At 42.2% G+C, this 12,676-nt stretch overlaps 1 protein-coding gene across 1 annotated transcript; it reads right to left on the bottom strand.

Moving 5' to 3' along the window:
* Window positions 1-812: 812 nt before the first annotated feature.
* LOC124696120 lies at window positions 813-3,896 on the bottom strand (the record flags this gene model as incomplete). The annotated part of the gene is made up of 3 exons (XM_047228895.1): window positions 3,798-3,896; window positions 1,475-2,326; window positions 813-1,237 (listed from the first exon to the last, which is right to left on the bottom strand). Coding segments are annotated over exons 1-3 (1,368 nt in total), but the record flags the coding sequence as incomplete, so codon positions are not given.
* Window positions 3,897-12,676: the final 8,780 nt, after the last annotated feature.

Raw genomic sequence — 12,676 nt, 5'->3', positions numbered from 1 at the left:
TTTAGGTGACCGGGTGTGCCCTCGAGTGTTCTTTCTTAGCAGCGAACACACGAAACCTTCGATGCACGGCCTAGTTAGGTTTAGTTTCTTTGCAATATTTTATATTTGTGTCCACCATGGTTCAAACTATGTATTAGTTTGTGGAAAACCATGTTCCAAACTGTGTTTTCGTGTAAACCACGTTCCAAATTATGTATTAGTTTGTGGAAATTGAAATAAAAATGCCAGAAAAATTATTTTAAATGTTTGGGGGCGGCGTTTGGGGGACGCGGCTGGGGAGCGACGTCCCCAAACGCGGCACGAACGAAACACGTCCCCCAAACGCTCGATCCGGCGCGGTTTGGGGGACGGTTTGGGGGACGCGACTGGAGATGCTCTCAACCAAGAGAACTGTAAGTGGAAGAAACTTAAACTACAAACAAGATGAGGAGTTCTTTACTCACTGTGCTTTTGCATACTGTTCTAACAAATAAAACCCTGCCTTTTCCTCTGCCGTCTGGAAATATGTTGCAAACGATATTTATGAGTGAAAAAATAAAATTGGTTAACTCATACGTAAATTATTAACAAATTTCAAACCTCGATGACACTGAAGCTTCTAATGCTATCACATAATCATTGGTGTTCTGCCTTTTCTGAGCCCTTCCTCCAGCCACTGAGCAAGACTTTCTTCCTTTGGATCGTTCTGCTTTCTTGGCCCAACACGCTGGTGCTGGTTCTGGCAGCATTTCATGACCAGAATTATTCCCACTCGAAGTACATGTTATGTGCATAGAGCAGAAACCTTTCATACATCTTCTGCTCTCGCTACATCCTTCATACTTGCAGCGTCTGCCGCCGCCATGTTCGACACAATAATCACTTCGCCCTTGCGCACTCTTCCTGCATCCTTGAGACTTGCATCGCCTTCCCCCGCCATGCGTAATACAGTAATCTGTATTTCCTTGAGCACCTTTCCCACAACCATCATATTTACACCTCTTGCCACCTCCGTGCTTAATACAACGGTCTGTGCGGCCTACACTGCTTCTACATGAAGATGCTGCCTTCGTGCACCCAACAACTGCACAGCACCTTTTGTGCGGCCTTGAATTATGGAAAACGCATAGAGGTGTGCTTCCATGTGCACCATTTGTACAGCCTTCAACCATGCAGCCCTGTGAATCATTCTTGTGGACCTTGTCATGCACTGTATTTCCTTGGGATGTCCTGCATCCTTGGTAGGTGGACACCACAACTTCACCATTAAGGACGTTTCCATTGTGCAGCGGTGGTGACACTCTATTACTATGGACAATCCTCAACTGCCTGTTGTGTTCTGTGTCAGAGGCATTCACTTGTTTCTTTCCTTTCCTGTCATAGAATTTCCTAAGCTGGATGATTTTCTTCTCTTTGTCCTGAGGAGACAGGGACATAGCAAAAACATCCTGGCTCACTTCCTGGCAGAGTGCTTCTGCTTCTGCCTCAAAATCACAGTTCTCATCTGGTTTTTCCTGGGCATGGATATTGTTGATTCCTGTGCTGCCCATAGAATTCCCAGCAACTCCTCTCACCCTGATTGATACTTCTGATTTGGTGCACAGTAGTGTGCTGGAACCAGGTTCACCTTGTGGGTGGCCTCCACCATGGGAAGTGTATGAATCTAAGCCATCTCCTATGATGTAAGGGCATCCAATCATCTGATATAGTTGTCCCACACGGTGAACTTTGCAGGTAGTACCTCTTTCTGTCATCGACGGCGACCCAGCAGCCTTCACTGTACTTTCAGATTGTGTGGCCTCTTTCGTGTGATCAAGCGCCACAACAAACACCTGATTGCCAAACTGCATGAAACTGTCTTCCTTTAATGACGATGTGATAGCACCTTGTTTTGACAACATGGAAGTGGCAGCAACTTGTTCATGTTCAGACTGCATAACTTCGCCCACCAAATGACCTGCTGCAATAAGCCCATGATTTTCAGAACGTGTGGCCTCTTTTGCAGCATCGCTTGTCGTGAGAAACTTCTGATGTTCAGGCTGCATAACCTTTTCTTCCATTACTGAGGATGTGGCAGCACCATGTCCTACAATTGACAAGGATGCTGTAGCAGCATGCTCCTGTTCTAACTTTGACAAGGGCATCGTAGGAATAGCATCTTCTTCTGAAATTGACGATGATACTGCAGCTTTAGCCACATTTTCAGACCTAGCAACACTGTCATCTTCTGGAACATTGCCATCTTTTTCAACACTATCTTCGTCAGTGCTCAAATCAACAAAATCTACTTTCACAAAACACTCATCATCATCCAAGTCAATGTAATCCACTACCGTCATCGATGAACCTGAAACAACAACAAAAAGTGTGAATAACAGGCACGAACAAATGCAGAAAGACCAGATACACATCCAGTAACTGTTAAACCTGAAAGATTTTACGATTCTAATGTAGCAAGATTAGTAGGTGGCTGATCACGCTCCCCACACAATTAGGATTCCAATGGTATCTCTGTTATATTCTCTTAAGTCCTCAGTAATATAATGGATTAAGCTGGTGTTGATGGTCACTCAACCTTGGACTATCCTGTCTAACATATGTATATTCCGCAACTAGTTGCGCCCGCACCCCATTTTTGTTCTGACATTTCCAAGTTTCCAAAAAATGCAAACTAAAATTCTAGACATACATTCTATTGTATCTTGTGCATCTGTGAAATTTCATCGAAAAATATGTCAAAATGTGGCCTACACAAAAAGAACAAATGATGTGTAAATAGTACGTGACACTATTTACGTACGTCTTCTCTTTTTTACACAGGTCACATTTTGACATATTTTTGGATGAAACTTGACAGATGCACAAGACACAACACAATGTATGTCTAGAATTTTAGTTTGCATTTTTTGGAAACTTGGAAGTATCACAACAAAAAATGGGACGCGGGCGCAACTAGTTGCAAATGAGAGTTTCCCTATATGAGAGGGGATATAAATACAATAGTTTATATAATGCAGTGTGCCTTACTGTCAGAAGTGAATTTTCAATGCGAATTTTCAGCAAGATATAATTATCTTTGTGTGATAAATAGATCGTCCAGTAGCATATTTGCATGATTGACTTTGTATAGTTTCTTCAACGAATAGGTCTTAAGCAAACAAGAAAAGTAACAATGAAACTGATTTTCTTCAAAAGCCTTTAATTCTCCATTCATGTTTGCGCAGTGGATAGTTCTGAAATATTCATTATTTGTTGGAGCCTTGCATGGAAAACGTACAAGATTTTTACATGGATGCTATAACCTAATATAGCAGAAGGTTAGAGCAATGCTTGCTAAATGCGGTACAGTCATTGATGAATCTTGCTAAATATGGTACGTGGTCAGCAACCCACTTTGATTAAAACACAAGAAACGGTTCTAAGAATTATGGCTAACCAATCAATAAAAGCAACAAGAAATGAATACACAAACAGGCTGATCTCACCGGACTGAAAACTAGATTAGTTCACAGTCAGCTGACCCCTTTTTTTTTTCGAGTGTGAACTGACCCTTTTTTAAGGTGGCGGCAGAAGAATAATACTACCTCTGTCCATTTTTTTGATGTCAAAAGTTTGTCTAAATTCAAATGTATCTAGACACAATTTAGTGCATAGATACAACCCAATTTAGACGAACCATGGGACATCTATTAATGGACGGAGGGAGTACTAGCAATCATATTAACACAGCCTAGGAAACAAAGTTCGCATTACAGGGAATAGCACATACAGCAAGACTGATAAAAGAAGGGGTGAATTGATCTGTGCATGCACAATACCTCGGTCTTGATCTGGTTTGCTACCAGGCTCGGCTACAGCTCCAAATTGACCTTCAAGAAGCAAGAAGAGATTAAAGTTGTGGGCGGCCATGAAGGGGATTCGCGATTTTAGAGAGTGCTAAATTTCTAGGGCTTCCATGATACTACTAGAACAAGCAACGGCGAGGAGCCACCATGTCCATTGGAGGGGGGAGGAGAGAGGGCAGTCAGGGGACCCACGGGAGAGAGAAGCGATGCAGGAAGGATTCTGCTGGGTCACGTGAGAGAGAGAGAGAGAGAGAGAGAGAGAGAGAGAGGAGTAGGAAGAAGAAGGCTAGATGAGCGGAGGAACTCACCTGCCGACCTGCGTCGCCGTCCTGCTTCCTTCTTCTGCTCGGTCTCTCGGTGTAGGTGTAGCGGTAATGTAGGGCGGGGGTGACAAAAACTTTCTGCCCACTTCGCTTTTCGTATCCCTGCTACTGCTAGTGCCTGGTGGCAGGGGTGGTGAACAATATTTTACCGTGGTCCTCGCGTATACGCGAAACGAATGGCGAATTGATAAAACGTGAAAAAAGTACTTTATAAGTTTAGTTGATAACTCCATTTAATATTTCCATATTGTTATGTATATCTTCTAAAACTAAAGATGAGGATTTAATCACTTTAAAATCTATAAATCTGAAACATAAAATCAACTTGACCGAAAGATTAAACTGCTTAGGTCTGATCGTGATGTAGAGTATTTTTCCAACAAGTTTGATTCTTTTTGTGCAGAGCATGGCATTTTCTATGAGATGACGTCTCCCTACTCACCCTAGTCAAATGGGGTAGCTGGAAGACTAACTGATTTGGTTAACGACATGTTAGATACATCGGGTCTATCTAAAGTATAATGGAGGGAGACGATAATAACCACGTGTCATGTCCTAATACATGTTTCCACAAAAAATAAAACAATTACTCCTTTTGAGAAATGGGAAAGGAAAAATGTTGAAACTCTCCTATTTATGGACTTGGCTTGTTTGGCGAAAATGAATGTGTCAATACCCAAGAAACGCAAGCTTGGACCAAAAACCGTGGACTGTGTTCAATTGGGATATGTGTTTCATACCATTGGCAATAGATTTTTGATAGTAAAATGTGGGGTATCCAATATGCATGTTGGTACTATTATAGAGTCGAATAATGCGACTTTCTTTGATGACACTATGATAATCATGTGAAGGAAAACAAGGAAGCTACCAAAAGGAGCAAGAGACATAGGACTGCAATGTTCTTTGGTGATGATTTCAATTGTGTACCTCGTGGATGACACTCCCACTTCTATCTTAGAATCCTGTGCATGTCAGGATGCTGACTACTGGAAAGAAGATGTCAGTACAGAGATGGATTCCATCTTAGTTAATGGAACTTGGAAGGTTACTAGTCGTCTGAGTGCAAACCTACAGGATGTAAATGGATGTTTAAGAAAAAAGCTTAGGTCCGATGGTACTATTGAAAAGTACAAGACACGACTAGTGGTCAAGAATTATACTCAAAAGAAGGCAAGGACTTCTTTGATACATACTCACAAGTAGCTCTATTAACCACTATTTCAGTACTACTTTCCTTGGTTGACTCGCGTGATCTTCTCGTTCATCAAATGGACGTTGATATAGCTTTCCTAAATTGAGAGTTTGATGAGGAAATTTATATGGATTAACCCAATGAATTTGTAGTAGCTGGTCGGGAAGGACAGGTGTGTAAGTCATTGAAGTCTTTGTATGGTGTTAAACAAGCACCTAAACAATGGCACGAGAAGTTCAAAAGAACCTTAAACGCTTAAGGCTTTGTCGTAAACGAAGCTGATAAGTGTGTATACTATCACCATGCTGGAGCGAGGGGATTATCTTTTGTCTCTATGTTGATGACATATTAATATTTGGGACCAGTCTTACTATTATCAAGGAGGTCAAAGAGTTACTATCTCGTTGATTTGAGATGAAGGACTTAGTAGTAGCTAGTGTAATCTTAAACATCAAGCTTCTCAAGGATGACAATGGTGGGATTACATGGCTTCAATCCCACTATGTGGAAAAGATATTGAATCGTTTGGAGTATAGCGAATGCAAGTCTTCTCGAACTCCTTATGATCCTAGTGTGCTAATTCGAAAAAATTGAAGAATTGCGAGAGATCAATTGAGATATTCTCAAATCATTGGCTAGATTATGTACTTAGCCAGTGCCACAAGGCCTGACATTTGCTATTTGAAAGGCACTGCGAGCTATAGTATTCACTATACTAGGTATCCAAGTGTACCTGAGGGTTATAGTGACTCAAACTAGATTTCTGATGCTGATGATACTACCGCCACGAGTGGTTATTTGTTTACACCTGGAGGTGGCACTGATTACTAGAAGTCTTGCAAGAAAACCATCTTAACGAGTTCAACAATGGAAGCAAAACTCACAACACTAGACACCGCCACTGTTGAAGCTGAGTGGCTTCGTGGGCTCTTGATGAACTTAACTGTGGTTGAGAAACCAATACCCACTATCCCTATGAACTGTGGTAATCAAACTGTGATCATTAAAGTAAACAACTCTAAGGATGAAGTCATCATGGCATATGAAGAGGAGATTGAAATCTGTCAGGAAAATGAGAAACTCCAGAGTTATTGCGTTGGATTATATCCAAACGTCTAGAAACTTGGCAGATCCCTTCATAATGGATCTATCGTGCAATGTGATAGACAATGCATCGAGGGAGATGGGTTTGAGACACACACTATGAGTTTCCCACATAGGTAACCCACTCTATGTGACCGGATATCCCGTGAATTAGAGTTGGGAGACAAACTGTTGGTCGGCTGGGAGGAGAGTATCTCTACATTCAATTTACCTCTCTGTGAATATGCAATAATGTCCTAATATGCATGGTAGGTTGATGTTTATCTTAATGTGTTCTAAGTGGCTTATTCAAGCAAAGATGTTGTCGTGCGAAACATCTTCTGAAGAACACACCTATATGTGTCTCATTGTTAAAAATTGCAATCTATGAGTTGGGAACTCTCTAATAAACTCATGAAAGGCCTTGGAGTATGATGTATAAGCTCCACACCGCGAGGAAGCCTCATGGCAACCTTGTATCGATCTAGGCTTTGTGTGAAGTTAGTGTGCAGAAAACTTGTAGTTCAAGGCATAGTCCACTATTCAAGTTGCGAACTACTGTAATACAAAGTTATTAGTGGAAGTTCAACTTAACAGTCTCCACCACACACCGATAAATAAACAATGTTCTGGAATAATTGTATTTAAATGTGCCAATGAGACTTTGTGGGTGACGAGGTATCGATTCGTCAATGCCTACAAATTGTAGACTTTTGGTTTCGTAGAAAGTAGAGGGAAAATTGATCTCGAAGGTTGTCAGACGAACAAAGGCGTCCAACTTAACAATATTACGGTGGCTAGGGGCTGCAATGATTCGATCCTTATTTCGTCCTCGGCTTCCCCTTTATATAGGAGGTGAAGCCGAGGCTTTTCCGTGCCGCACAAGTACAAGTTATTGGACCGCGTTGGGCCTTTTCCTATATTGATTACAGGTTTCCTATAATAACTCTACTTTCCTAACCCGAACACCTTCAGCCTTCTGGGCTTCTGAAACTTCGAGTCCATGGGCTTTCTGCTCCAATAATAGACCAGGGGTATGTATGCGACATGCTCCTTAGGCATACCTATGTCAGTAGCCCCCGAGATTTTACTCGAGTAGTAGAGTCGGGCAAAATCTCCATCTTTCATCTTTTTGATAATACTTTTGAGTCATGTTCAAATCTTACTCAATGTCTATACTGTACAGGGATAATGGTAAACGAGGTTGGTTCATCTGACATGTCAGGTACTAGTTAATTTATCTTGTGGCAAATCCGCATAAACCTACTTCAAATTCAAGTCCCTGGACTCGAACGTGGGATACTGGTGTAACTCAGTGCGTGCCGCTTTAGGACTTACCGAAAACTGAATTCTAGCTATTTTATCGAGTACCCAACGCGCCCGCTCGGATTTTTCTTCACATATGTTGATGTGGATAAAGTGAGAGAGCGCATTCAGGTGCGATACCACGCCACATAGGACGGATCCTGGGGTCTTACCTTCGTGACCCTTTTGTGAGTCACAACATTCAGAATTTTTATCGCGACGGACGCACTCTGAGAATATATTGTCGAGTGCCTTTGATCGGCTGATGGAATATTCCATTTTATCGAGTTTATATATTTCATCAAATAATATCTTGACTCCCGATGGGAGTACATGACGAGTTTCATGAAACTCGAAGATGTATGCCCACAACCGAAATTCTTCGGTTCCATTCTATATTGATTTGCTATCTTGGGCTTTCTTCATTATCAATGTTCATCGGGTGCACGACCAGCGGCTACCTCCGAGTGTTTGCACTTGGGTGTAGGCTCAAATTTTGCTATTAACCCACTCTATATTTTTTCATCATTCACCTTGTCTTATCAGCAGTTTAATCGATAGTGCTGATAAGAGTAGCAAGTAGCACCCGAGCATATGGTCAGGTGCTTGCAGCTGGACATAGGCTCCAAATTTTACACTTCTCGAATTGTCCTGCTAACTCGAATATTTTGTCAAACGTGACGTCGATGCTGACGAAGACCATGTGTTGTCGCCTCAGGAAGACACGACTGCTGGTGGACCACTGTTTTGTGGGTCCAAAATTATTGCTCTTCTCCCATGTCGCACGAAGTGGGGCTCTCACGTTCTCCGACATTTCCGGCACGCGCGCAGTAACTTATTTATTTTCAAAATAAACTGCAAAATAACTTTACCGTGCTACCACATGTAAGGAAAGGATTATTCCGCGTATATCCAACGGTCCAACCACTTCATCTTCCAGGTTATAAAGGTTAACCCTGGATCTCATTTTTTCCCTTCTTCACTCCACCGCACGAATCCTTGCCTCTCCCATTGCCCTAGCTCTTGCCACCATTCGCGCTCGCTGCTCTGAGCTCTTCTTCTCTTCCTCCGCGCTACTACTTCGCCACCATGCCTCCTCGGACCAAGCGCACCAAGAACATCGCCGCTGGCGCATCCACTCGAGCAGAGAAGGCCGGTCTCTAGATGGGAGAGATCCAAATTCACCTCGCAGGATCATCACAAGTCAAGAAGATGGGCTTTCTGACGAACGATGAAGCAGTGAAGATCCTAGGTGATGAATTCCCGATCCTCCCGATGGTTTCCAGGTAATTTTCACCGATTTCCTTGTTCGTAGCATGTCCGTTCTAGTCCACGAATTCCTTCGTGGACTTCTTTTTGTCTATGGGATTCAGCTGTATCAGCTGACTCCCAATTCTATTCTCCACATTTCTATCTTTATCACACTTTGCAAGTGCTTCCTTGGCTTCCATCCCCACTGGGGCCTATGGAAATGCATTTTCTACCTCCGCCGAAGCAACTCGAGAAACGCCATCTACAATGTAGGTGGTGTTTGTATCTGCGTGCGGCCAGAAGCTGGGTATTTTGACTTGAAATTTGCCGACTCAGTCCAAGGCTGGTGCAAGAAGTGGTTGTACGTCAAGGATGAATCAACTGGCACCCAAAAATGTGGCCTTGCTCCTTTTGATATGTCACAAGAAATCTTGAGGCGCAAATCTTGAGATGCTGAAGCTACACCCAAAGAATTGGCGGCTACCGAGTCTCTTATTGCTCGGATCAAAGCTATGCAAAAATACACAAGGGCAAGAATTGTAGGTCAGGGATCGGCCAGCTTCAGGACATCGCTCCGACCTGCCGAAATTCATAGACGTCCTAGAGGCGACGCCGAAGAAGTCCTGGCAAAATATCTTGACTGTCGAAGAAAATCTGATAGCCGATGATTCGTATGAGAAGGTCCTAGACACGAAGAATGACGGTGGCCAAACAATGATTGGTACTGAAGTTGTTATTGTGTTCTTGAAGCGTCGCATCAACCAGTAATGTCTAGAGCCCATCAGATGTTGTCATACTCTGGTCCCAAAGATGCGACTGATGAGCGCAAATTGCACACCATTGGGGAACCCCAAGAGGAAGGTATGATGAGCACAGTAGCAAGTTTTCCGTCAGTAAGAAACCAAGGTTTAATCGACTAGTAGGAGAAAGGCGTAACTTCTGAAGGTGTTGCTAGCTAACTTGTGGCAGGGCGCACAACCGGCGTCAGCAACAACGTGGAACCTGCACACAACACAACCAAAATACTTTGCCCCAACTTACAGTGAGGTTGTCAATCTCACAGGTTTTCCTAAAAACAAAGGAATAACCGTATAATGTGGAAAGAGATGTTTGTTTGTTGTGGAACTAAAGAGAACGGTGCTTGCAGTAAGTAAATAGAATAGGATGATTTTATCAGTGTAATAGAAAGGACCGGGTTTTCTTTAAAGGGGAAAGGCGGTAATATCCCAGGATTCGAGATGATTGCGGGGTAGAATTTAGAAAGGGATGTGCATTGCATCGTAAAATCTGGGGAAATTTCGCGCTTTATTACAAACTACATCTTAAGGGGGAACAAGTTTCTCTCTCGACACCAGAAAGGGTTAGGGTTTCGAGAGTGCGATAAACTTGGACCTATCTTATCTTAACTTAGGATTTCGAGAAGAGAGGGGAACAATCCACATTTTAACTTAAGTTGAATGATTGAATTCAAACAAGTTAAGTTTGAATTTCAAATTCAAACCTCATTTAGGTATATTATAATTCAAATAATGAATAACTCATAAAACAATATTATAAACTGGAAAATTATGAATATAAAAGAATACAAATTCATATGAAATGATCATTAGGGAAACTTGAGCTTTATTGATATCACACATAAAAATGCAATGTCATTACAATATTCATATGAATTTAACATTACATCACACATTTCAGAAATTGATTAAATGAAAAGAAAAGGAAAATTACAAGCAATTGTAACATACTAAACTACACAATTTAATCTTCAAGAACTTCTTGATCAACATGGCATTGAGATCTTCTTGACCATCCATTTTGATCCCTGCACACACACACACACACAACAACAAATAGAAATGGCATTAAGCCAAGTGGCAAAGCCACTTGGCAGGTTAGGAAAAGAAACAAAAATTTAGATGGATATCACCAAACCAACCGAGAGCTCATCCACTCACACACAAGTTCCAACCAGGGAACACATAGGCAGCTCACAAGGCATGGTGCATGCCCAACAGCACACAGGCCAGGGAGAGTCACCAAAATGGTGCCAGGACTTGCTGTCGACCAAGAGATCAAGGAGAGGAGCATATATAAAGTTTTTCAAGCCAAAACCCTAGCAGCTCATCGACAACAGCTTCACCAGGGTAAGAACACTTAGAACAAGAAGAACAGAAAACGACCAGAAATCATCCAGAAACAGTTCCACCAAGAACTGCTAACTGTTGAGCAAGCACAAGATGGAGTGGATCATCACAAGCTAGCCTGGAGGAGCAGGGCAAGCATACACAATCATCCAGAAGCAAAACCACTACACCAAAACCATTTTCTAGGAGCTGGAGTGAGGTATAAACAGAAATACATGAGAAAGCATTTGTTTTGCTCATAAATAAGCATATGCATCACACACAAGCCAAAGGGTAGGATTACCCTATGAGCATCATCATTTGGTGTAAACCAGTGGTGCTGGAAAAATAGGGTCTAGGCTAGAAAGGATTTACCCAAGGGAAGACTTTGTCTGGCCAAGTGTATCACCACTTTGGCAAATCAAAGTATCCAGCAAAGATTGGTTCACAACCAGCTAGCCCAACTCACCTAGCACCTATTGGTTAGTAAACCATCATACATATAGACAAATGGTTGTCTATTTAATTTTCTCAACACTAAAAAGCTACTGGAAATCCAAAAGAGGGTCAACCAGTAAGCATTTATCAAGCCACATTAAGCCACAAAGAGGGGAGCTACCTTGGAAAGCAAATATTTACTGTCCAGGTCACCTCAAACCCAAAATAGATAAGCCAAGCCATTACATCATTACCCAGAAGGGTTCAGAATGAGCTAGGGTCCCCAACCAATGGTTGGCATCCCTCTAGCTCAAGTCAAGCAATTAAAATAATCATAACTGTATCACAGTTCATCTCAATTATCCATTTAATCAAGCCAAGGTACACAAATAAATGAATTACACAAGCAACCAGTGGCCTAGACACTTGCAAATGATCCAGAGGATCACTGCAAGCATCAGTATATGCTTTACTAAGAAGAACCATGCACCAACACCAGATATGAGCCACACAGACACAGAGATAAGCCACAATCAGGCACAGACAGTGAAATAGCAAGCAACCAGCAAGCAGCTGATGATCACAAGATCATCAGGGCCCGCCAGAGCAAGCTAGGGCATGCTAAAGCATGCTAGAGTCTAACCTAGCAGAAGAACATGGACCAGTTAAATGAAATGGCCACAGTTAAGCAACAATTGCATCACAGAAAATCATGTAATTAATCTTATAATTGTATCCAGAAGCACATCATCAAGGAATGGATGCATATAGAGAACAGTCAAGCCTAGCAGGGCTCTATCATGAGCCAGAGCTCAATGAGCACCACATAAACAACACTGGCCCTTGCATAAGCAAGGATTACTCACAGTAATCAAGCCAGGGGCAAGATTTATGAAGACACGTGACCATCTAGTAGCAGCAGCAACTGGAGCAACATGGCAAGCCATGAGCATCACAACATGCTCATGAAAAATTGCACAATTGCCACAGCGGCAGCAACATCATGAGCATAAGCATAGGAATAGCTACAGACAATATATACATGCATAAGCAAGCCAGTAGTATCTAGGAATTTCACAGAACCATGCACAGGAAGTAGGGAGGAGCAGCATAGGCTAGAGCATGGAGAGA

This window comes from Lolium rigidum, chromosome 3 (genome assembly GCF_022539505.1).
Source record: "Lolium rigidum isolate FL_2022 chromosome 3, APGP_CSIRO_Lrig_0.1, whole genome shotgun sequence".
Lineage (NCBI taxonomy): Eukaryota > Viridiplantae > Streptophyta > Magnoliopsida > Poales > Poaceae > Lolium > Lolium rigidum.
This window is presented reverse-complemented; position numbering and strand designations above follow the sequence as displayed.